The sequence below is a fragment of the Chelonia mydas genome, chromosome 1, assembly GCF_015237465.2.
Source record: "Chelonia mydas isolate rCheMyd1 chromosome 1, rCheMyd1.pri.v2, whole genome shotgun sequence".
Taxonomy (NCBI): Eukaryota; Metazoa; Chordata; order Testudines; family Cheloniidae; genus Chelonia; species Chelonia mydas.
The window spans coordinates 202,512,477-202,539,852 of record NC_057849.1 but is presented as its reverse complement, the minus strand read 5'-3'; the positions used below and the strand labels follow the sequence as shown (position 1 = coordinate 202,539,852).

At 40.5% G+C, this 27,376-nt stretch overlaps 1 protein-coding gene across 8 annotated transcripts in view; it reads right to left on the bottom strand.

Moving 5' to 3' along the window:
* The window catches only part of STXBP5L (syntaxin binding protein 5L), a 420,013-nt gene that overhangs the window by 72,148 nt on the left and 320,489 nt on the right, over positions 1-27,376 (bottom strand). For 4 of the 8 annotated variants that reach the window (XM_037909775.2, XM_043538743.1, XM_043538746.1 and 1 more), the window contains exons 17-19: positions 22,476-22,601; positions 13,863-14,014; positions 12,113-12,184 (exon numbers count right to left, since the gene is read on the bottom strand). In XM_037909775.2, coding sequence (XP_037765703.1) covers positions 12,113-12,184; positions 13,863-14,014; positions 22,476-22,601 — 350 coding nt within the window. The remainder of the gene's footprint in view (positions 1-12,112; positions 12,185-13,862; positions 14,015-22,475; positions 22,602-27,376) is intronic. The other 4 variants (XM_043538749.1, XM_043538745.1, XM_037909782.2 and 1 more) reach the window with 1 other exon arrangement.

The following is a 27,376-nucleotide window of genomic DNA, read 5'->3' as shown; positions in this document are numbered from 1 at the left end:
AGATGATGGTAATGCTATCTGAAAGTAACAGTAAATGTTTATGATGCAAGATAGTTTATACATTTGTTTTAAACACACATGGACACTGTTTAGGGATTTAGTTGTGATAGTAAACCACACACTGCAGTGTGGACAATGCAGAATTACGACTTCCCATTGGGGCCTCTTGCAACACCACATTCACTCCCATTTGCACAGGGCTATGGACTCCCCCCATCTGAGGCCCTACTCTATAGAAAGCTGTCTACACTCAAGATTTGCTGTAAAATTTCCCACCATATCTGTATCACTGGTGTGGCCCCGCTGGTGTTAACAGTGGGAATGCTAGCGTGGTCTGGCTGCTGGCGTTTTTACTACCACATAATCTAGATCTGCTCGGAACAGGGATATACACAGAGCCAAAAATACAGTGACTTGTCTTCCACAGCTGCTATCACTGGTGGAGTTATTCCCGTGCTAGAATAACAAAGGGAGAATTTAAAAAAAAATCCAACCTAAATCAACCTAATAGTGCTAGGACTACAATTATGTCCAACTCTTGCACAGGGGAATATCACTATCAAGATCTTAGTATTTAGGATCAAAGACCCTGAGCACTGCCTCTAACTTTTCACTTTCAAGCAACTCTGTATCCAATTAATCATGGAAGTATGATCAAACATAGGCACCTGATTTTATATGAAGCCTATAAACTGTATTGTTTGCACCTGCTTGGAACTACAAAACTGCAGGCTCAGAATCAGATACCGGTTTTGAAAATGTGTTCATGCCTGACTTGGTCATTTTTGTAAGAATTATGGCCAACATTTTCAAACCAGAGTTACTGAAGCTGGGGTCCTACATCCATAATTACATTCCTAAATAAAATTGGTCGGATTTTCGGAAGTGCTGAACACCTGCAGCTCCAGTTAACTTCAAATCAAAGATATTTTTGCAATTTAATAAGCTACAGAGCTAGTCGATGTACTTGAACAGTACCTAACTGTGACAAATGTGGAGCTGCTTTGTGATAATTTATGAATATTGTACGTTGGCCTGATTATTGGGATGTTTGCTGTATGACTCTATTGTGTAATTTATTAGAGGGCTGTATGGGAATACAGGCAGGAAGAAAAAGAATAGCTTAAGACAGCCACCTTAGTAAACACTTAACAGTGGTTAAGGGACAATGCTAGAACTATTAGCTTTGATGAGTTTGCCTCTGTCTCCTGCTGAGGACTGATTTTGACCTGAAGAATCAAGGCCCACAAACTCAGGAGAAGCTACGCCTGCTCATGTCTCCATCACAGGATGGCAGGGCTCTAGCTAATATAGACAATTGTTTAGACTGTTTGTTGCTTCAAAATCCTTTTTCTCTAAAAGCTTTGTTCTTACAACAAAATAAGCAATGCTTTGGTTTTTAAGGAGGTTGTTTGGTCAATTATGTACTACGGAGCATAGCTCTCAAAAGAAATAACGGCAGGTGCTTGAATGCAGACAGACCTGCAGGATAAAGTTGGTGGATATACAGGGTACTGCAGTCCAGGGCCCAATCTAAGAGTGGGAGATTTGCAAAATTCTGCCAAAAGAGATGTAAAAGCATGATGCCAAACACATGAGGATGGTGTGCTCAGAGAAACCAGGAAGGGGACAGAGATGTAGTTAGCCCTATTACTGTGACACTAACATATAACACTTGTAGTTGCTTAGTAACATCAGATTTATTAAAGGCCTTTAAGAGACATAATTCAGAGAATGGTTTACATCTACTCCAAAAGGCTTTAGATAAGTAAAGTAAAAATCCCCATAAAAGCCCTTTGACAATACCAGTATTTGCAACTGTTCAAGTTGTAAGAATATCATTCTGTTGTAATTCACTTGTGTTTATGGTAAGTTTTCTAAATCTTGTACAGTTGGTGACATATCAATATGAGATTTTGTTACTGAGTATAACACATTTTATATGAAAGTCAATGTCAGTGTAAACAATACAGCCACTAAAAATAAAGGAAACACACCAAAACACATTAATACACGTTACCATTCTGAAAAACTTACAAAGCAAATATAATCAGATTGTAACTGTTCCCTTATCTTTATCACCATTGTGGCAACCTACAACAAAAAATATGGTGTTCTATAATGTAGAAACATAGGAATTGCCATAATGGATCAGACCCGTGGTCCATCCAGTCCAGAATCTTGTCTCTGACAATGACCAGCACCAGATGCTTCAGAGAAAGATGCAAAAAACCCTATAGTAGACAGCTGTTGGTTAATTTGCTCTGCATGAAGGTCTTATTCTAATCTTCACTGGTTAGAGACTGGTTTAAGTGCTGAAGCATGACATTTTTTTGCTTCCAAATTCCTTTTTGCATAAACTATTATAACTCTGATAGAATGATCCAATTGCTCTTTGAATCCTAGTAAATTCTTGACCTCATTACATCATGTAGCAATGAGTTCCACAGTCTAATTATACCTTGATTGAAAAAGTATTTCCTTTTATCAGTTTTGAATTTGCTGCCTTTCAGTTTTATTGAGTATCCCCTTGTTCTTCTGTTGTATGATAAGATCATCATAACTCCATACCTGCCTTCTCTATACCATTCATTATCTTCTACATATATATTATCATGTCCCCTCTCTTTTTACCTCCTTTTTAAAGTAAACAGTTAAAAAAGTTTTAAAGTCTCTTCCTATGAGAGTTTGTCTTTGCACTTAGTCTTCCTTATCACCCCTCTCTGAACCACCTTTCTTTAGGAAATCTCAGGAGAATAGACACTAAAATTACATTATAGAAGGAATAACAGTGACCATTACAATCACGGTTACATTTCTGTTCCAAACTAAGGTCCTGATGTCAGTTATTGAGAACTTTTTCTGAAATTTTTAATTTTCACATAGAAATTTCTGAGGCTCAATCTCTGCCTAGGGCTGAAATTTTTGGAAAACTTGAGAAGAAATTATTCAGCAAATTTTGAGTTCAAGTAGAATGAAAAAAAACCCTTCCTTCCCTCCATCTTTGAGTAGATGTGCTTTTTAATGTTTTAGGTAATTTTGATTTTACCAAGTTATGATCTTATGAAAGTGCACAGCACATTGTGTACCAGATTTTTTGTCTGTACTGCATATAGCGAAGGATGAGTGAAAGTGTGTGCTGTGTTTACATACATGGCTAACAGCTAATTATTTATCATATGGATTGTGGTAGCACTTAGAGGTCCCTGCCCCACACTGCTAGGCATTGTACAAACATAACAAAAAGAGGGTTCCTTCCAAAGAGTTTCTTGAAAGTTTGAAGGGGCTAGGATTAGCTGCTGTGCACTTTGTAAGTTTTGCTGGAAAGAGGCCCACTCTGATAGACCTTAGGAGTTATGCATCTGGGAAAGGTGCTTTCCACCTTCCTCAGCTGCGTAGCTCCTGAGTCACAGAGCAGGATTCCTTTCTGTGGGCTTCCTAAGGTGTGTGAAACAATGTTGTCTAGTCAAATCATTCCACATTATTGCCACTTTGTTGAAAGACCTGGAAGTGCAAAGCTCCTTTAAAAAATGCTTTTCGTCTTAAAAAATAAAAACTCTTAACCTTTTCTTGCTGGTGTGTAGACATTATGATATGGTATTAATATACTTTAAAATGTAATATATTTGAATATATTTAAAACTGTATAAAGTTTCAGTGTATAATTATTCATATTAGGCACACATGTATAGCATCTTGTAACAATATATTAATTACACTGGATATGGTTCTTATACAAACAGCAATATATTAATTATAAAATACGGGAACAGTTAATATTTGCTAGCATATACAGATCATCAACAGTCACAGATATTTTAGCTTTGCCATCAACTTGCTCATGCTCTGAATTGCACCAAAAGAAGACTGCACTGGTGGTTGAAAAGAAAATGTAGAATACACAGGGGAAGACAAGAATCATTAAAATATATACCTTAGGGAGAAAAGAACTTATTACAGAATAAAGTCTGAGTGGAATTTTAAAAAATGCCTAAGTTATTTAAGAAGCAAAATCCAATGATTTTCAATGGGACATTGACTCCTAAATAACTTAGGAGAAAAGAAAAGCACGTAGGTGCTTTGGAAAATTTTATTCTATGTCAATAAAGACATATTGGACTGTTGTGGCACTGAAATTAAGATACAGTATAAAAATTGAAAATAGTTACAAGATGATGTCTTTATTTAATGTAGAAATATTCTATATTGTACTGTATTTATGAAATAGGAGGTAATCTTGTAAATATATTGTAATGAATAAGCATAAAGTGCAGAGTTAGGTAACGACTTGAGTGCTTATCCGTGCAAATGTAAATGTAAATATTCTCCTGATTTATGGATTACTATATACATTTTGATATCCAGGAACAATAGTAGTATTTACTTTTTTCAGTGGGGAAATGAAAGGACTTATAACATTTTTACCTACGTTTTATACTCATGACTTATTTACCAGTGTATGTCTGATGTATAAAGTAATTCAGTGTTAAGATGGTGCATATCCTTCCACTATAAAATTGATATTCAGGTAAAAAAGGTGTGAATGGATAAATTACTAAGAAGTTAACTCACATATTACACACTAAAACACCAGAGCAAGGTTATCTAAAGTTGATAACCACTGATGATTAAGTCATAAGTTGTAAACTGCATCTGAATGTTAAGGAAAGGTATCCCTTTTCAAAAGCAAAGACCGGGATGACACACTTGTAAGGGGGGTGAGGGGTCTCTATACTATAAATATTACACTAAAAAAATAAACCCACCCTACATTAAAAGAACGCTATTAAGGTTGCAAAGTCAAGGCCTCCAAAGTTAGGAAATGCCAGAATTATGTTTCCCTGTGCAGCTTAATTTGCCCCTTGTCAGTATGAATTATGATAAGTTTGCAGATGATATCAAGCTGGGAGGGGTTGCAAGTGCTTTGGAAGATAGGATTAAAATTCAAAATGATCTGGACAAATTGGAGACATGGTCTGAAGTAAATAGGATGAAATTCAATAAGGACAAATGCAAAGTCCTCCACTTAGGAAGGAACAGTCAGTTGCACACATACAAAATGGGAAATGACTTCCTAGGAAGGAGTACTGCGGAAAGGGATCTGGGGGTCATAGTGGATCACAAGCTAAATATGAGTCAACAGTGTAACACTGTTGCAAAAAAAGCAAACATCATTCTGGGATGTATTTAGCAGGAGTATTGTAAGCAAGACACGAGAAATAATTCTTCCGCTCTACTCCACGTTGATTAGGCCTCAACTGGAGTACTGTGTCCAGTTCTGGATGCCACATTTCAGGAAAGATGTGGACAAATTGGAGAAAGTCCAGAGAAGAGCAACAAAAATGATTAAAGTTCTAGAAAACATAACCTATGAGGGAAGATTGAAAAAATTGGGTTTGTTTAGTCTGGAGAAGAGAAGACTGAGAGGGGACATGATAACAGTTTTCAAGTACATAAAAGGTTGTTACAAGGAGGAGGAGACAAATTGTTCTCCTTAACCGCTGAGGATAGGACAAGAAGCAATGGGCTTAAATTGCAGCAAGGGCGGTTTAGGTTGGACATTAGGAAAAAATTCTTAACTGTCAGAGTGGTTAAGCATTGGAATAAATTGCCTAGGGAGGTTGTGGAATCTCCATTATTGGGGGTTTTTAAGAGCAGGTTGGACAAACACCTGTCGGGGATGGTCTTGATAATACTTAGTCCTGCCTTGAGTGCAGGGGACTGGACTAGATGACCTCTTGAGGTCCCTTCCAGTTCTATCATAGAATCATAGAATATCAGGGTTGAAAGGGACCTCAGGAGGTCATCTAGTCCAACCCCCTGCTCAAAGCAGGACCGATCCCCGACTAAATCATCCCAGCCAGGGCTTTGTCAAGCCTGACCTTAAAAACTTCTAGGGAAGGAGATTCCACCACCTCCCTAGGTAACGCATTCCAGTGTTTCACCACCCTCCTAGTGAAAAAGTTTTTCCTAATATCCAACCTAAATCTCCCCCACTGCAACTTGAGACCATTACTCCTTGTTCTGTCATCTGCTACCACTGAGAACAGTCTAGAGCCATCCTCTTTGGAACCCCCTTTCAGGTAGTTGATAGCATCTATCAAATCCCCCCTCATTCTTCTCTTCTGAAGACTAAACATCCCCAGTTCCCTCAGCCTCTCCTCATAGGTCATGTGTTCCAGTCCCCTAATCATTTTTGTTGCCCTCCGCTGGACTCTTTCCAATTTTTCCACATCCTTCTTGTAGCGTAGGTCCCAAAACCGGACACAGTACTCCAGATGAGGCCTCACCAATGTCGAATAGAGGGGAACGATCACGTCCCTCGATCTGCTGGCAATGCCCCTACTTATACATCCCAAAATGCTATTGGCCTTCTTGGCAACAAGGGCACACTGTTGACTCATATCCAACTTCTCGCCCACTGTAACCCCTAGGTCCTTTTCTGCAGAACTGCTGCCGAGCCATTCAGTCCCTAGTCTGTAGTGGTACATTGGATTCTTCCGTCCTAAGTGCAGGACTCTGCACTTGTCCTTGTTGAACCTCATCAGATTTCGTTTGGCTCAATCCTCCAATTTGTCTAGGTCCCTCTGTATCCTATCCCTACCCTCCAGCGTATCTACCACTCCTCCCAGTTTAGTGTCATCTGCAAAGCTGCTGAGGGTGCAATCCACACCATCCTCCAGGTCATTTATGAAGATATTGAACAAAACCGGCCCCAGGACCGACCCCTGGGGCACTCCACTTGATACCGGCTGCCACCTGATTCTATACAGGCTCTAATTACATGATCACACGCTATTTTTGTCACAGGACCCTGCGTCTTTTAGTGTACAGAATGGCTGGTGCTCACTTAATGAGAATCCATTCAATATTTTGTTTTATCCTGATTTACTGCACACTATTCAAATGGGGCTCAGAAGACAGAATGATTAATTTCCTCCTGGGCTTTTATATGGTTCTCATCACTCTAGTATCTGGGTGCTTCACAAACGTTGATTTCTTTTCACAATATCTTTATGTGGTGAGGAGGGGGTATTATTTCCAGGTGCAATTCTAGGGGTTGATTATCATTCTATAATGACCCTTAAAATGTGGGTCTCCAATCCTTTTTTCTTTTTGTTGGGACACTTGCTGATGATCTCTAAATTGGTATGTTTGGAGGCTGAGTACTTAGAGTTCTCAGTGAAACGTCCCTGATTCTGAAACTTGCTTTTTACAGTGGATCAATGATACCCTCATCTGTTGAGCTTCTGGACACTTTGCAAAGCCTGTCTATTTCCTCAGGCTGTGTCTTATAAGATGGTCTAAAAGAGACTGGATTTCTCTTCCCGTATGGTGAGTTCTCTGATATTCTATTGGTGAGGCTGTGTCACTTTACTCTGGGTTAATGCATGTGTTTTATATTTATGTCCCGGTATCTAGATTGTATGCAACTCTGGGAGGAGGATTACTGCAACTCCTGCAGAAACCATAAACAATTTGTGTGTGTGTGTGTGTGGGGGGGGGTGATTAAGGTGAGTCACATGGGTTGTAAACATCTCCAGATAGGTACCACCCCTGGGGAGGCTTGAATATACTACTTTAAACTGGATTTTCCAGTGACCAACAGACAAAGAATGGGCTTTTGGCTGCATTTAAACTGACTTTGGACCTTCTGTCTGATACAGCAAATGAACAGGACCTTCTGTCCAAGGGGGACCCAACCCTTGCAAAAGTTTATGGCCTTCTAGGGCCCCATCAGATAGATTGGTGACTCCTGTTATGTTTAGTGTATGTTTAAATCTGTTTATTGTTTTTATTATGTTTTCTCTGTAACTGCTGGCAATGCACTGTTCACAGCCTTTGGAGAGAAAGCACAGCACAAGCAAATGCCATTAGGCAGACTGGCTTACTGGAGATATCCCTGTGTATGGCAGGGGGCTGTGCGGCCTTAAAACTCCTAGTCAGAAGGGAGTGGGACAGGGTCCTTGCTCAGAGACAGGTGATAGCTCAAGATCTGAGACCTGACTGGGCACTCCTTGAGTGAACCATGGAAGGGAAACAGATGCAGTTACTCTGAAACTGTGACACTCGTTACAAAGGAACATGGCTGCCAGCAGTTGCAATGAAAACACAATGGGTTGGAAGCAGAGAGTCAAAGTCACCCTCACACCAGTCCTCACTCTTCTCCTCAACCTCTTACTCTCCTCAGGTTCCTTCCACAAACAATATAAATACATTTTGGTCTCTCTATAAAAAGAGCCCAAACTTGATTCCACTTCCCCTTCAAATTTATCACCCCATGTCCCTTCCCCCTTCATCTCCAAACCCACTGAGTGTGCTGTCTACAATGGCTGTCTGAAATTCCTCTTCTCCAAGTCCATTCTAGGTGCCTTTCACTCTGGTTTCCACCCCCTACAGTCTACTGAAATGGCACTCATCAAACTCTCCAATGACCTCTCCTTGGCCAAATATGAAGGCTGCTACTCCACCCTCATCCTCCTTGACTTATCAACTGTCTTTGACAATGCTGACCTTTTGAAATCCTGTTATCTCTAGGTTTCTGTGACTCTGTCCCCTCCTGGTTTTCCTCTGACCTCTTGGATATCTCCTTCAGTGTCCATCTTGGTGGGTCATTTTCTTTCCCTTTTCCTCTTTTGGTGGGGGTCACTGAAGGCTACCTTGGCCCTTTTCACTTCTCCCTCTATACCCTGTCTCAGGGTGCAATTTCATCTGCAAACATGCTTTTGAATACCATCTTTATGCTGATGACTCACAAATTTGCCTCTCCACTCTGGACTTATCTCCCTCCATCCAAATTAAAATCTCTGTCTTTTTGGATCTCCTCATGGATTTTCAGATCAGGTTGCATATAAAATCTGGATCCTTCTTGATGCACATCTCTTCCAAAAATCCAACCATTCTTCTCTCTCCTCTCTGCCAAAACTCTTCTCCAACACAGATTATCATGCTCCTTGACTACTGTAATCTCTTCCTTTCTGGCCACAATGCCTGCAAGCTTGCCTTCCTCAAATCCATTCAAATCACTGCTTCTAAGATCAGCTTCTTGGTTCATTGTTCTGATTATGTCAATACCCTCTTTAAGTCCTTCCATTAGCTCTCCTTGTCCTCACAAAGCTCTCCACTGTCCAGGCCTTAACCTACCACAAGGTTGACTCCCACCTGTGCTCTGCCAATAATACCAGCCTCAATTTCCCAATTCTCTGGTTCTCCAACAAACACTTTTGTGCTTTCTCTTTTGCTACCACTTATGAGTAGGGAAAACTTCCCATCAAAATTTGTAAAGCTATTGCCATATCCTCCTGAAAACTCACCTCTTCTGTAAGGTGTACTGTAAAGTAGAACCTGAGATTAGCTAGGCAAGTGGAAAGCTGTGATCATTACTACTGATCAGCTAAGAACTGGCATGTTCTATTATATTTCTTTGTGACACCATCTCTCCCTCCCAATCCTTGCCAACTGCTTTGTTTCACCCACCTGTTATGTCTTGTCTTTTAGGCTGAAAGCAATTTTGGGTCAGGGACTGTCATTTATTATGTTTGTACAGCACATACTGCAATATAAATGTTAAATAATGAACAAAATAAAATTCCTGAGGAAACAGAGAAGGCAGATGATGGAAGGAGCTTTCAGCCAGATACCTGAGTGACTTTAGGGAGGCCTTTTCTGATTTAGGTATTGAGGCTGGAAAGCAGACAATACATACTTTAAAAAATTGTGGTAGCAGCTTGTTTCTCCATCTTCCAGTTATAGATGAAATAAAATTAGCAGGAATTGGGCAATTATGTTTTAAAACATTCTATGTCATAGGCGTTATTCCTTTAACAAATCACATTCCTTTAAACAAGTTACCAGATTTATGACTGGCCTCACATTTAGTGAACAAATGGTTCACATTTTTAAAAGCTTCAAACATTTTACCCACTTTCAGTACAAAATGCATTGCTACGGGTGGGCTAAATATTGTACACTGGAATCTAGTGTAAGCACAGAACCACATTTTAATGGCATTATGTACAAATACTTTGCAGTAGGCTATCAAGCCACTGTTCCCCATTAATGATCTTGCCCTCCTTGAGTACTTAGCTTAATTGGCCTATCCAGTTCTTCTATGAAAACTGGTTTAAAAAGAGTTGAGCAAGAGGCCAGTTCATTAAGGGTATGTTCACACTTTGAACTGGACGGTGTAACTTCCACCTCTAGGGAAAACATATCCGTGCCAGCTGTGATTGAGCCAGAGAGCTAAAAACAGAGCGTAACCAAGGTGATGCAAGCAGCTGGAGGGGCTAGCTGGCCTGAGTATGTACCTGTCCAAGATGTTAGGTATGTACTCAGGGTGGCTAGCACCTCCTGACGCTCGCACGGTGGCAGCTACGTTCTATTTTTAGCAAGCTAACTCCATCAGAAGTAGTGTGGGTATGTCTTCTTAAGCTGGAAATTACACGTCCAGCTTGAAAAGCAGATGTACCCTATGAAGCACGCAGCAGGGCCTCATAAGTCATTTTTGCAAAATGAATTATAGCCTAGTGCATCACACACTGTGTATAAAACAGTAATTAGAATTTATACTCCACTTTACATCTTGAAAGCATATTACAAATATTAACTACCTAATCCTCACAACCCTCCTTTGAGATACGTAAGTATTATGATACCTATTTCACACATGTGGAAACCAAGACTCAGAGAGATGGGCTCATTTGCCCACAGCCACACAGTAAGCCAAGTACAGAGCCAGGCTCAGAACTTCGTATTCCTGGCTCCCACACCATTGCTTAGTTCTATAGACCACACTGGTGTTCTAAAACAGTAGACTAGTTAATTTATTTACAACTACACTGGGGCAGCACCATCTCAAAATAAGAGACGCTTCACATAAGTAAAAACAAAAGGAGTACTTGTGGCACCTTAGAGACTAACACATTTATTTGAGCATAAGCTTTCGTGAGCTACAGCTCACTTCATCGGATGCATTCAGTGGAAAATACAGTGGGGAGATTTATATACATAGAGAACATGAAACAATGGGTGTTACCATACACACTGTAACCAGAGTGATCACTTAAGGTGAGCTATTACCAGCAGGAGGGGGGGGGGGTGCAAGGGGAAAACTTTTGTAGCGATAATCAAGGTGGGCCATTTCCAGCAGTTGACAAGAACGTCTGAGGAACAGTGGGGGGTGGGGAGGCGGAATAAACATGGGGAAATAGTTTTACTTTGTGTAATGACCCATCCACTCCCAGTCTCTATTCAAGCCTAAGTTAATTGTATCCAGTTTGCAAATTAATTCCAATTCAGCAGTCTCTCGTTGGAGTCTGTTTTTGAAGTTTTTTTGTTGAAGTATTGCCACTTTTAGGTCTGTAATCGAGTGACCAGAGAGATTGAAGTGTTCTCCAACTGGCGTGAATAGAGACTGGGAGTAGATGGGTCATTACACAAAGTAAAACTATTCCCTCCCCCCCAACTGTTCCTCAAACGTTCTTGTCAACTGCTGGAAATGGCCCACCTTGATTATCACTACAAAAGGTTTCTTAAGTGATCACTCTGGTTACAGTGTGTATGGTAACACCCATTGTTTCATGTTCTCTATGTATATAAATCTCCGCACTGTATTTTCCACTGAATGCATCCGATGAAGTGAGCTGTAGCTCATGATTACAGACCTTATTATGCTCAAATAAATTTGTTAGTCTCTAAGGTGCCACAAGTACTCCTTTTCTTTTTGAGAATACAGACTAACACGGCTGCTACTCTGAAACCTGTTCACATAAGTAGATACACGTTAAAATTAACACAATAACAATGGATGTTAATGATCATCAGGAAGTTAACATTGCTGAATAATCCATTTTAAGGCCCAACCCCATGGTAAGTCAATGAGAGTTTTGTCATTGACTTCACTGGCACCAGAAACAGACCTGAAATGTTGGTGTAATGAAAACAATTGTCAGCACTCATCATGGTTTACATTTCTTGTAAAAGAAAATTTAAAAAATTTGCATGCATGCTGAATGTGTTTAAAGAAACACATTACGGAGCACAAACATATGGGTTTAAGTCCGGCATATTGTGATTGTGATAAAGCTGTTTGCCTAACCTTTATAGAACTTACTCTGATAGGAAGTACGGATCCGTTTCGTTAAATCAGGATAAAAGTTAGACAGGCCACGCATGCAAAAGTTGTCTTTGGAACATGCCAGTACACCAGCATCAGCAGCAGGCAGAGGAAAAAGAGAAAAAAAAAAACAGTCTAAAGTGAAAGGATGTGATACCATACCCAGCACCTAGAACAGCCAAGGTGAAGAAATTTCAGCAGATGTTTACCCTCTGGTCAGAAGATATAACAAGGAAAATAATAATCCAGAAAAGTAAAGGGTGTGGGATGGATGGTGAGAAAGCAGCCGAGGTTTTATTCAGATGCATAATTTTGATGAGTAGTCTAAAAAAGATTGTTATTTTCAGTAGGTATTTATACAAGATGGGCTCAATTATCAGCTGCACAAAACAGCTGGAATGTTGCCCTAAAGCGACAGCCAAAGATTCTGCCTGACACAAGGAAATCTTCAGGTGGCACAAAGCTAGGCCAGCTAGCCCTACATCACCCACGGTCCCCCTCCTGTGCAGTTGCTGCAGTGTCTGCTTGAAGCGTGGTTAAAAGAGCAGCAAAGTTATGCAGGGGTTGCTGTGGCCCCAGCCAGACCAGGAGTTGCTCTCATAAGCTGTGGCAAGTTTACACCGTCTTTACACTTGGCATAGCTGAGAACTGAACCTGATGGGGTTAGATATTTGTAAAATGGGATAAACAGTATTTCAGGGACAAAAGTAGAACATGGAGGTTTCTTTAAGTTTTAATAATTTAGAGTCCAATCTTTCTTACACCAAAGTCAGTGGCAATATTCCCACTGATTCCAATGAGAACATGACTGGGTGCCTTAGTGCAGGACATATTGATGAACATATAGTTGTCATAAATTAATAGTACACTACAATTTACATTTTTCAAAATTCATGACTAGATTATAAACCGTGAAGTTTTCATCCAAATTGCGTTGTAACCAAACTTTAAAATGTCATAACTGTGTCTGTTTTAATTGTGTAAAAATGAAACATACAGACAAAAATATTTTACACAAATATAAGGTACTCATTTTACTAATTTTCTGAGACAAATGGAAATTTTATATTAACAGAAACATAAGGCAAAGTGTAATTGTATTGATGGAAACTTAATTCCACTATGCAACACTTAATGAAGTCTGTCATATGCTTCTTGACATCAAATTTAAAAAAATTGCACAGACAGATTTAATGAGCTTCTATCAAGCGCTCTAGTTACTATGTCCAATGGAGGAGAATAAAAATGTCTACTTCCTGTCTTAAGCTGCTTCAGCTACTTAATGAAGATGTCCCTGGGATGTGTTTTTTCAGTTAGTCCTTCGACCATAAAGATTTATTAAAAGACAAAAGCATGTGATTTGGCAGAGGATACATGTTGCTTTAAAGTGAAATCTTGCTTATCTGTCTGAAGCATTTGGCAACTGGAAAAAAAAGCAGCATATTGACTGTGCACATCATGAGTTAGCTAGCATTAAGACAGTCAGTTTTTCTACTCCTTACAATTACTTGGGGCCTCAGCTAGGGAGATTACTTGCTGACCACCATCCCAAACAATTAAGCTTCAGATATAACGTTTTGCATTTGAGGAAGTTTCAATACCTAAGGAGCAGTCAGATTTCTCTCATGTGCTTCTATAAATTCCACTGGCTGGCAGATAATCATGCATTTCAAAAGCACTATAAAAAGCCGCAAGCAAGAAAACAAAGAATGAGTCGGGTTCAAAACAACTGTGTTTTATCTCCTACCTGCAGTGAACTGCTTGTTTTTGCGTGGAGAACGGGGCTGACGCTGGTATGGATCACTTGATCCGTATAGGTCAATGGTTCCCATGCTCAGCAATACTGTCTTCTGCATAAAATCCACAACAGCCAAACCATTGCAGTTCCCAAATGCAACTCTGAGAAAAGAAATGTTCCTCAAAGGCATTATACTCTGGCATTATATGGTATAATTAATAGAAATATCATTTAAAACAGCTACTACTGTGAATTTGCAATAATTTTCTAAGACCTTATTTTCAAAGCTTAAGATTTTAATTGTAATTATAAATGGTTTTATAATTCTGAATTCAAACAAACTTTTGTCCTAAAATGCTGTAATTAACATTCAAAACAGATATAGTTTACCTTAATGAACACTCACTTTGCATGTTTTATTGTTGTAATAATATCTAAACACTGCTGTATGGAACAATATATCTGTAGTAATTACAACCATGTGGTAGATAATGAAAATTAAGTGCACAAATCTTACATTATATATAACTAGTGCCCTACCAAATTCATGGACGTACAAAAAAGTGTCAGAGAACCATGAAATCTGGTCTCCCCCATGAAATCTGGTCTTTTGTGTACATGTACTATAATTTTTTTTGTCCTTTCTTTTCTCCCACTGTACAAAACAAGATTCCACACAGCAACCATAGAGCTACAACTACCAGGAACGACAAAAGCAAAAAGTCAGTCAGTCAGAGGAGGAATATATAGCTGAGTTTCATATTGTTATTTAAAAAATGACTAAGGCCATGATTTTCAAAGCAGCACAAGGGATTTAGGTGTTCAATTCCCACCAAAATTCAATCAGAGTTGAGTGCCTGATTTCATTTGGCTCCTTTGAAAACAGGTCCATAAATCTTATAGTAGATGTTTAATATATATTAGAAAAGCAATATAGATGGGAGAATGGTAGTATGGGAGAAGTGGAATCACTACAACAAACATATTCACTAGAAGAAATGGTTTCTCACCTCAGACAGCTGTTATTCTTTGAGATGTGTTGTGTATGCCATCATACTAAGTGTGTGAACACACTGTGCACCAGTGTTGGCGAGTTTTCCTTAGCAGTACCCACAGGGGAGGCCACTCCTGCACCTTGCTGTTCTGGATGCTCCACGCCAAGAGCTTCGTACTGGATTCTTAGATGACAGGCTCTGATGTACTGGGGAAGGAGGGTGGGTCGTGTAATGGACATATGCAACACATCTCAAGGAACAGCAGTTATGAGAGGAGAGTAAACATTTTTCTTTGTGTTACTGCATATGTCCATTATACTAGGTGTCTTCCAAGCAGTTTCCGCTGGAGAAGGGCTAGGAATCTCATCGGATGAGGGACTGCAGGACTTCTTTCCCCAAATTCGTGTCTTCTCTTGATGTCGTAAATACACTAATTGCATCTAGCAAAAGTGTGGACTGAAGACCATTTTGCCACCCTCCAGAGATCTATAAGAAGGATGTTTCTCACAACCACTGTGGAGGTTGTGTGTGCTCTGGTTGAATGCACAGAGCTTTTCATGAGGCATGATGCCCTTGATCTTGTAATATATGACAATACAGCTGGTGATCCACTTGGAAAGCCACTGCAATGTTACAGGATGCCATCCCTTTCTTCTGCATAGGAGACAAACAGCTGGGAAGAGACCCAAACAGGCTGCTTTGAGACATGCAGCTGCCTGGATGAAGTGGCGGCAGTGGGTGGTTGGGGACTCCTCCCTCCTTGCTTCTGTTTTTGCCTAGACTGATCTGCTTGTCTAGGCATATAATACTGCTGCCTTGGTTGAAACACGGGTCAAAATTTTGTTCTTTTGGGGTCTGGTGTATATAGGGGCAGGGATGTCAACACTGGCCTAGAATCTTTTAACATATGCCGTGCTTCATCCATCTTCCAGAAGAATAAGGCACAGCCCCTGAAGGGGAGATCTTCAAAAATCTGTTGTACTTCTACAGGGATCCCCGATAACAGGAGGCATAACAAGCAACTCATGGTTACTGCCATCACCATGACTTTGGCAGCCAAGTCTGCCACATCCAGGGAAGTCAGCAGAGCAGACAGTGCGACCACCGCACCTGTCCCCTGTGTCCTGGTCTTCACCGAGGTCTTGTCCCCCATCCCTCATTGTGTCCAGACTCCAGTCCTGTATTATTCCCTCCCATCGTTCTACCCATGTATTGCATGGCTCCCCTCCCCCAGCCTCACATCAGAGACCCAGCCGGCTGGGAGAAGCTCCTCCTGAACCCTGGGTGACCTTCAGATTGACATACAGAAGGGTTCACTCAGGATGGGAGGGCCAGAGCCAGAATTGGTGGGGCAGATGGAGCCCCATCTCACAAGTCCTCGCACATGGTTCTCTTAAAGATAGATCCCTAATGTGGGGTGGGGCTGGCCAGAACCGCTGGCTCCTTGGGGTTGGGGAATCCCAGTGGGAGTCCTTCCAGGGAAACCTGTTTATAGAGGAGCAAGCTGCTCTATTTTCTACTTTGTCACCCCTAAAGGGGAACTGACCAGAGGGTAGGAGAGGGCATTCAGGAAGCTGCAGGTGCAGCAGATTGTCTTGAACAGTCACTGCTTGGAAGATGCCCTAGATTCCCGTAGGAACCCACTTCATACTGCGAGGAGGAGGAGAACGTCAAAGCCATTCTCTTCTTAGGCTTCAGAGGCTGAGGGTACTCAAAGAACATGTGTCTCTTTGAGGACTGCCCCAATGAGGGGGATTTCCTCCTGTCTCTGTTCACAGGTAAAGCTGGGGGAACACTCCTGGACAGAGTGTTGAGGAATGACTTCTATCCAACTGAGGTGGATCCAATGCTAGGCGAAGGGTGCCTCCATGAAGATGTATTTGAGATGCTCTTCTCTTAGCTTGTTAATTCTTGTCTTGAAGCCCTGTCAAATCAGGTACCTGTCCCTGATGTGACTCTCACCCAAGCACTTCAGACAGTGAGGGTGAGGGATACTCATGGCCAACAGCCTGGGACACCCAGAGTAGGGCTTGAAGCCAGGGGACTTTGGTGTAAGTTCCCCTGGAACCACTTAAGCCCAGAGTTCAGACTACAGAGAACAGGAACAAATAGAAAATAAAGAAAATGGAATCCAAGGGAGGCAAAATGAGTACCACTATTACTAACAACAACTAACTATAACAGAACATTCACAGAAGGAATGCACTGACAGCTGCTCCAACCACTGACCATGGCTCCACCCTTAGACTTTCAACAAGGGTTTGTTGAGTTAAATAAGAACATCCACAGTTATATTAGACAGGATAACATTTTGTATACAGTATACAAACCTTCATGTTTCAGGGCACAGGCCAAGTTCTAACTGATGGGGGTTTGCAAGGAAACTATCCCTATTGTCCATTATGGGGATTCTTGAATCTTTCTGTGAAGTATCTGGTACTACCAACTGTCAGAGACAGGGATTTGGATTAGATGAACCACTGGGCTAAGCTGTTAAAGCAAGGCCTATGTTCCTACATAAATAAAAGACCAATTTGTACTAAGCAAGTAAAAGGGATCAAAATGAGGCAACATAGCACTGTACAAAAAGAAGACTGGAGCGTGAACAAAACACAATCTCTTTTCTGTGATTTGAGACAACAGAAATGCTAGTCATCTGCCTCTAGAAAATGATGTGGCTCAGGCCTTTGTTGAACACAGTAAAAATAAAAATAAAAAACATGTAAAGAGATAGTGATCAGTGAGATCTTTCTGAAAGTAACCGTTACAAAATACTCTAAATACAATAGTAAGGACCAAGCTGGGCAATTGGCTACAGGAGAAAATCTCAAATGAGTCCTTATCACCCTCAAAGCCATCTGACTGTTGTAAGAAGGATTTTTTAAGGGAATGGGACATTGCATGAGGCGTTCTAGATAAAGGAGGAGTCTCTGGCATTGGTTTACCATGAGGACTATCAGGCCCAGAAAGCAAAGACAGAGAGGTACAGTAAAGATGGTTTAAACCCAGTTCAACCTGATCTTTTGGAACATTCATGAAAACAGGGGAGGAATAGAGAGTCACACAAGCTAACGTAAGACTAATCATGGTTTACAGTGTGTCCGGTGGTCAACCACACATGGCAAAGCTCACTGCCAAAGAAAAATCAAGAGAATACCTCCTAATTGAGATTACACTCTCCAGGGATTTGGGTCTGGTAACTCATCCAGTCTGCCTGAATAGTCTTTTGGCCATGATGTACATCACTCTCATGGAAAGTGCTGGAGTGCATCTGTGATGGTCCTCAATCGAGGGTCGGTTTGTCGGGTAGTGTCATCTGGTGGTCAGAGCTAAGGCCCATGACCTGCAGTGGGATTGTTGGTAGGGGAGCCTGGACCTTCCCACTTCACCAGGCTCCAACCCAGGGCCCTTTGAGGACTGTCAGTGATCTGACAGCCAAGGCTGCTTAAGGCTGCCCTCTCTGGGCGACTTCCTATCTCCCCACCTGTGACTGTCCCCAGGTCGCCAGCTGGGTTAAGGTGGCGTGAAGGGTGCCTGCTCACCACAAGGCACCTCCTGGGGGCAGCATACAGTGTGGTAGCTCTCTTTCTCAGGTGGCAGCTGCCTCCTCCCATGGTATGGTCCAGCCTCCAGGGCCACCTCAGTCCAAGGGCTTTCCCCTGCTGGGGTAGTCCAAACAAAAACAAAAGGGAGTACTGAAGTCCAGAGTTCATATGAGGGGAGAGGGAAATGTTGCTCCATCAGGCTGCCTCTGTGGCAGGTCCTCCCTTCCCTCCAGGAGGGACCTTTGGGCAGTTGTCTTAGGGATAGATTCTGCCTTCTCTCAGGCTCTCCTCTGCTGGAGCAGCAGCTTGCAGGTCTGCTCTCTTCCCTGGTCTGCACCAAATGAGCGGTTCCCCCATCTTTTAACTCCTCCTCCAGTTGGAGCATTTCCTACAGGTGTGGTGAGGCTGGGCCCAAAGTAATTCCTTAATCCCTTGTTGCCCAGTGTTGGGTTATAAACCCCATCACAGCATCCTAAGAATATAAACCCATTGCTTGTGAGCACGGCTTTATAACATATCCTCATATGCTGGCATAGTCTATGGTCAAACAACTGACATGGAGCCCAAAAAACAGATTTCCTGAGGAAGAATTTCTGAAGTGGCAAAGAAGGTACCAGACCCGATAATCAATATCTATACAGGCTGCATATCAGCATAATAGATCTAAGCCTGACCACCACTGTCTGGGTTTCTGACAGAATTTTTTTCAAGAAAGCATTGAAGACCTCTAACCAGTCTGAAGAGCATAATTAAGCTTTCCTGAATTAGGTAGGTTTTTGTTCTCAGTTTTATTCTTTCTAAAGCACTTCCATAATTTAGCTGTTTCAGACTAGACAGGTGAGGTTTCAAATTCAACTTAGAAGACAGAAAAATCTACTCAAACTCCTTACATGTTCACGTGGGGTGCCATCAGAATTTTGGGAGATCTTTGGTAAAAGAAACCCTTACCAACTTGTTAAAAAAAAAATCAGTGCACCTATTCAATATATGTTTTTAAAATTTTTTGTAAGTGGTCCAAATCAAAATGGATTTTAATTAGACCACATAAAAGGCACATCTATGAGTTAAAGGTCAGATTTTTTTTACAATGGTAAAAGGATTTTCCCCACTTTCTTTATACTTGAAAACAGTTAAACTGTTTTTGCTCAAATATCCCAAAACACTTTACTCCCTCAGGCAGAGATCAGACCTAGAAAATTTCACCCCAACAATGCAAGTTATAACTGAAAAAGTTATAAGCAACTGCAAAAGAAAAACTTTTTAGATTGACACTGGCCAAACTAAACTACAGATGTGTTAGAGAGACAAGTTGGGTGAGGTAATATCTTTTATTGGACCAACTTCTGCTGGTCAGAGAGACAAGCTTTTGAGCTACACAGAGCTCTTCCTCAGGACACAGCGGGCTACAACAATGCATAGAGGTGTGTTATGCATTCCAGCTATACAATATTGACTATAAAGAAGGAGGCTTAATAATACCTTTGACAGAGGAACAATATAAGTAGGAGAAGATTACTCCTACCAGACCTAAAGGCAAATAAATAATTTCTCTGTCTTCTGTATGCAATCATAAACCTAATGAAGAGTTCAGAGTGAATTTCTTATTTCCCACTGGCTACTATACTTGCTAACTGCTAGGAAAGGACTGGTACTGAAAGAAACTGCATATTACATGCAGCACACCATTCAATTTCTTAAAGCTGATTTTTTGGGGGGAGGGCAGAGTGCTTGTGCTTTTCATTAATTAATTAATTAAATATTTTTCATAATAGCAAAGCTAAAATCTTGATCAGACATTTCTTGGCAGTTAATATTTGGAGGAGCTGAGGACCTGGGGCTCACATGGAGGGCTAGCGAACACACAAACTGGTTATTAATTTTCAGGAAAGGCCTTCTTAGTTGGTCATTGTTTTAATTTAATTTAATATTTTTATATATTTTAAAATATACTGACATATATATATACCTGCAGAATTTTGCCACACTTTTTTCTACTTTTATAACGGAAACCAGTAGTGTGATGATTCTCTTTAATTGCATGAAAGTGTAAATATTTCTAATTTGAAGCTTGCAAGAGCTCAAAGTAAACAGAAATAAAGTGAAATATATTGAATTTCACAACACATCAACTGCCTCGTATTTGTTGTGTAAGGTGTTTTTTAACCTTTGTTTTTATACATGCTTTGTACCTGCAGTACTGGTGTGACAGCTATGGAGTTGCTATGTATTACTCTATGTATGAACATGGATATGTAATAAAGGTACGTCTATTGTACATGGCCTGCTCAGTGAGATAAAGTTACTGTATAAGATGATGGAAGTAAGGGTACTTGAAGTGGTTTCCATTATATACCGGGTTTACAGTTTGGTTCAATGGCTCTCAGCACCTCCCCTATACAAATTGTAACTATGGTGAGTTAACAGAATTTCCTGTATGACTGCACTGATCTAATTTAATAGGGGGCCGTGGGAAGAATAAACAGGAAGGCAACACAATGGTCCCACATAAACAACCTCCCAACAAACACCGGGGGGCAATTACAAGATAATGGCCTATTTCCAGGCTCGAGGATGAAGTGACAGCTGTTTTGCCAGGGAGGGAGGCCAGAAACCAAAAGAACACTAAAGAGTTAAAAAGTCTTCTGAGGAAGAGAAGGGGCTATCACTTGTCAAAAGCTGTCTGGGCTGAGACATAGATACTCTATGGAGGCAGTCTAGAGCAGTCGGGCCTTCCCAGATCAAGGAAATGGTAAACCTCAGGGAAAAGCTCAATATGCATATAATCAGTTTCATTATTTTTAAGATCTGTATTCTCTGAAATGCTTTTGTTCTAAATAAACAATATTTTGCTTCAAAGAGGCTGGTCACCATAGGGGCTAGAAGTAGGGGTGCTGGAGGTGTTGCTGCACTCCCTGGCTTGAAGTTGTTTCCACCATATACAGAGTTTACAGTTTGGTTCAATGACGCTCAGCACCCCCACTATGCAAATTGTTCCAGCACCCTTCCTGGTCGCTGCTTACCACTGTCATTGCTCCCAGAGAATAGAACAGAATTGCAGCTGCTGGCCATAAATCGGAGTGCTGAGGTAATCATGGTTAGTACCAGGGCACTGCAACCCAGGGCCCAGTCTGAGGATGGAGAAATGAGTGATTCCACCCTGAGCCTGGTGATAGCTAGACCTGGAAAGGGGTGCACTCAATGAAATCAGGAGGGATCAGAGGTGAAGTTTGCCTAGGTATTGTGAAAAATGCATTCTGGCAAAGGTAAAATTAATGAAATTTCTAGATTTCATGACTAGGAGCCGACCAGCACCTCAGGACAGACAAATGTTTTCACACTAATACAAAGGTTATGGCTGAGATTTTCAAAGGGGCCTCTGAGGGGCAAGTGCTCAAATTTATACTCAAAGTCAGTAAGAGTTGGGCACCTAATTCCCAGAGGCCCCCTTGGAAACATCAACCTGTACCTTTATATCCGAGTGATATCTTCTCTCCTAGAAACAAACTTGTAAAGATTCTTTTCCTGATTTGATGCACATGTGCATTTCCCATCAGTATGAAACGGAATCAAATGGACTGTGCTGGTTGGAAAGGATACATGGCCAGTGCATCACAACCTTTTCCAGCTGGTTTTCTTTGAAGACCTAGCCATAAACAAAAATTGTCCCTTCTAACAGGTACCCAAGTGAAGGCAGCAGTGACATCAGTGCCTGCCTTCTATCAAGGTGTCACAGATAGGTCTAATTTACACTCCCTTGTGCCAGCTGCAGGTCATTTTGTGATTATTTTAAGATATCTTTAAAAAAATTATAACTCAGAAAGGTAATTTGGTTTTGATTAAAAAGACAGGGATATTATGTGAAAGATGCCATCATGAGAATGTCAGATTAACTTCTCATATTACATCTTCTATGTGGGTTACTTGTTCTTGTAATTTTTTACCCAAGAACCTAGCTTAAAGCAACTTTTGATTTTTCATGGTGACTTTTAAGTGTCTGCAGGGAACTTCAAAGTATAACTGAAACATATATTGCTTAGTTGAGTAAACAATAAATCAATACAACATGATTTTTAGTTACTTACAGTCCATAGGCTGAGTTTATGGCCAGACTGGTGATTTGTTGTGGAGGCTCACCATCCACCCACACCAACTGAATAACAAGTTCTGCTTGGTAACCAGGAGGCATTCGCACCGGTCGAGTCTTAACACTAAGAAGAAAAAGGGACACAAAATAGAAGCACATAAACAAAATGATTAGGGTACAATAATAGAAACTATTTACCCTGAGGAGATAATAGTGAAGCCAACTTCCCTTATAGGACTGGATCAGCACTGAAAAGGAATTCCCACAATACTTTTAATATAGTTGTAGATTAAGACTATATATTCCAATTACAGCTGGGTAGAGAATGAAAATTCCATTTCTTGGAGGGTTTCAATGAGGTTTCAGATTAGGAATGAAACCTGAAAATGTCAAAATTCTCCACAAAAGAAAATTCAAATTTTTTTTTGTTTGTTTTGGGTCAATTGAAATGTTTCATTTCAACAACATTGTTTTGTTTCATTACAAATTCAACTTTTTAAAATTTTATAATATATAGTGCAAAATAAAACAATTTAGAAACAAAAAGTCATTTCAAAAGAAAAAATTGAAATGTTTCATTCCGAGTGTTGAAATGGGACACCTCAACATTATTGGAAATTGTTTTCCCATTTTTCCCAAAACAAAATTTCTGCTAAATCAACAATCACTTTGTGAATAATTTCTATTGCAGTGGAACTGCATTTTCCGATGGAAAATGAAATGGTTGTGTCAAAGTTTTTCCAACCAAGCTCTAGTTCCAATCCAACGATAAAGAACCCACCCTGTAAAATTGTTTGTGGCACTCCTTGCTCTCTGTTATGCCTATGGTTAATTCCTGTACCTCCTCCTGAATATCACACACTCAGCTCCTGGGATGAACAGTTCTGTGTCTATGGACCCAGATCTGTAGATCCTGCTGTAACCCATTCCTAACTAGATAAGCGCTTAGACTAAATATTATTATGGGGAATTCTATTCAGTGGTGATTGATGAAATCTGAGAAATTCAAGAGTGACTATGCTTTAAAAGGCCCCATAAAGTGTTGATTCACCTTTTAATGTCCCCTTCTTATCTATCTAGCTGCATTTTTATGTAGTGCTCATCTCCGTGGTATCTAGATACCTAAAACTCATGAATCAGGCAAAGACTCCATCTCTCCTTCAATCCAACTAACCTGTTTTGTTAACTCTCCTTCCTTTGAGTACAATCACCCAGTAGCTAATCTAGCCTTGAAGACTGAATGGATTCTTATAAGAAAGACAAGGTGGCTGAGGTAATATCTTTTATTGGACCAATTTATGCTGGTGAAGGAGACAAGCTTTCAAGCTACACAGAGCTTTTTATACACACTTCCTATACAGAGTTTGGTGCAGTTAGCAGTCTCTCTTCATGTGTTGTTATGGAAGGTGCAATTGTCTGCAAAGCAGGTCCCAGAGGTGTACCAAAGATGTTGCAAAAAGATTATTCTTCACCTACTGTATGGCTGCTTTCTCTTTTCAGTACCTTTCTTTGCTGACTGGTAGAATGTATTTATCATCTTCAAATATTGTATTGAAGACAATGTCCAATTTGTCTTAAATGCTGCAGTTTAAAATACCAGACATGCTCTTAAAATTATTTAAAATTCCAGTGGTATAAACCACACTTTATTAATCATAGTTTTTAACTCTCACGAGCTTATTAAAGTTGCTGTAAATTTCCTCACTTCAGTATTTACTCTTTAACAAGAAATGTATATTTTTCTTTGTAACTGAATTTCTTTACCATAGTGGTTACTTATCAGATTGCAATGAATGTTATTTTATTGAAAATAATTATGTACTGTTAACAGTGAAAATACAAATCATATCAAAATGAGGATCTGATAGGTTCTGTCTCATTTTTTGTAATACTACTCAGTTCTTATGGGGCATATACATTATACAAATTATGGGTCAATTTAATCCATGTTGTATATCTACTGACTTCAATGTAGTTACACCAGGGATGCATGTGGGGCATTGTTTTTAAGGATCTATACTTTTCTTATTGTTTATTGTTTCATATCTATGAAAAATTATATCTTCTCTGGGGGTGGATAAAGTGGTTTCTGGTAGGCAAGTCTTCCTTTTCAGCAAAACTCAAAAGTGGGACCCAAATAGCATAATAATCTTAGCTCATTATAGGCTAAATGTTATAGCTTTCTATTGTTTATGACCTTCAAGATCAACAGTACAGCAGTTTAAAGTAATGATGGCTCATTGATAATAAATAATTATGGATTGGGCCTTTTTAATTTGTTTATATTGGACCTCTAACTTAGATTCTAAGGCCAGTGGGGACCATTATGATCATCTAGTCTGACCTCTTGTATAGTACACACCATAAGACTTCTCCAGAATAATTCCCAGAGTATCTTTTTTAGAAAAACACGTAATCTTGATTTAAAAATTGTCAGTGATGGAGAATTCACCACGATCTTTGGTAAATTACTCCAGTGGGTAATTACTCTCACCACTAAAAATGTGTGCCTTATTTCCAATCTGAATTTGTCTAGCTTCACGCTGTAGCCATTGGATTATACCTTTGTGTGGATTATACCGTTGTGTTATGCCTTTCCCTGATAGACTGAACAGCCCATTATTAAATATTTTTTCCTCAGATAGATATTTGTAGACTGTAATCAAGTCACTCCCTAACCTTCCCTTGTTCAGATAAATAGACTGAGGTCCCTGCATCTGTCACTATGAGGCATGTTTTCTAACTTTTTAATCATTCTTATGGCTCATCTCTGAACCCTCTTCAATTTATCAACATCCTTCTTGAATACAGAAGTGAAAAAACTTCTTTACTCCTACTCAAGATTACTCTGTTTATGCCTCTCAGGATTGCATTAGCTCTTTTCACCACAGCATCACACTGGGAGCTCATGTTCTGCTGCTTATCCAGGGGTGGAGGGATAGCTCAGTGGTTTGAGCATTGGCATGCTAAACCCTGGGTTGTGAGTTCAATCTTTGAGGGGGCCATTTAGGGATCTGGGGCAAAAATTGGGGATTGGTCCTGCTTTGAGCAGGGGGTTGGAATAGATGACCTCCTGAGGTCCCTTCCAACCCTGATATTCTATGATTCTATGATCAAGTGAGCAAAAAGGGAGGGGGAGTGGCACTTTACATTAAAAATGGCATTACCTGTTTCTGAGTCACTGATAACTTGGAAGAAAATTATCTTGAATTCTTATGGATCAATGTCCTAACAGATAAAGCACAAGATGGGGTAGTACTAGATGTCTGCTACAGATCACCAAATCTCATTAGAGAACAGGATAAGCACCTCCTTACACACCTATCTATAATGTGTAGGGGGAATTGTTTATTATTTAGCCAGTGTGACTGATCCCTAATATGTTGAGCCCAGAACAGAGTGGAATCCCTAACAGGTGGAGCCCAAATATGCTGGAATGCATAGATGATTGGTGCCTCCCCCTACTGGGGAGGGCACAAGCTAAAGGGCAGGACATGTGACTGCTCCACATTTCTCCTCTGGCCAGCGACCCACCCAGCCTGGGGCCTCAGCACCCTCTGTGCTCCACATTACCTGCGTGGGGAGACGGGGTGTTTCCTTCTCTCCCTGTGCCTCCCCCCAGCACATTCGGCCGCTCTCCCTGGCAGCTGAGCGGGGAGTGGGACGGAGCCGCTTCTGCCTAAGAGAGCCCAGCTGGGAGGCAGCAGTGCCCCGCTCCCTGCCTAGGCTCAGCTACCGGGGACAGGGGCTGAGCATGCTGGGAGGAAGGAGTGCTCCAGCTCGCTCGGTCCCTGTCCCCAGCTGCAGGGCCTGCCCGCTGCCGCCCCATCTGCTGGGGACAGGGGCCGAGTGAGCTGGAGCCCCCTCTTCCCCCAGCATGTTTCCAGGATGTTGACAAAGAGAAATGGACGTTAAAGAGACACTGGAAGTCTGGAAACAGAGTCTTGTTATTATTACAGCTACTTTTTGATGACAGAGATGATATTGCTCTCTCAAATAAGCAAAGACTCCACCGAGGCAGTTCTGGAAATGTTATTGTGTTCTAACAGCCTTCACAAGAACCTCAATATTCAATATTCTCATCACTTCTCTGATTTTTTCGAATACATAATTTTTTTCCATTCACATTTTGAAATAAGAGCCTAATGTTTCTAATATCAAAAAATCTTTTGAAATATACATTACGTTCATGGAAATGCTTCATAGTGACAAAGAAATTCAAACCATGGAAAACAAAAACAACAGAATACCTCAGAGTAAAATCCTAGCCCCACTGAAGTTAATGGCAAAACTCTCTGACTTCTATGGGGCCAGGATATCACCCTGGGTTGTTTTGGTTTTTTTCCTTTTTCCATTGCGTCTCCCACTGACTTCAGTGAGATTAAGCACATTCTTAAAGTTCATCTGCTTTGTTGAATAAGGATGGACTGATGAATTGGGTGCCAAAGTGAATAGGGCCACATATGTATAAACAACATAACTTTTCTTATGCTAATTAGATGATGCTTCTATGTTCTAAAACGTCACTTTCAGGAGCCCAAAAGACAGAGTGTCAGTCACTGTTTATTTAAACTGATTTTGAAACAAAATGAGACATATTTAATAATATTTAAAGTAATTATGAATGCACTAAAATAAAAATAAGCATTGATCTCTGCAATGCACTATAATTGCTGTTAAATTACAATTTATAAAACATTGTGAGGAATACTTTATCGTGGAGTCATTCAAAACCAGAACTCATTAGGGTTTAGTCAGAACATATTAATCTACTCCACTCAGTTGTGATGTAAATAACAGACGACAACTTTTTTCATTTCTTAAAACCCATAATACTTCTTTACACCCAGTTAATAGAATAATAGAAATGTGGGGCTGGAAGGGGCTTGAGAGGTCGTC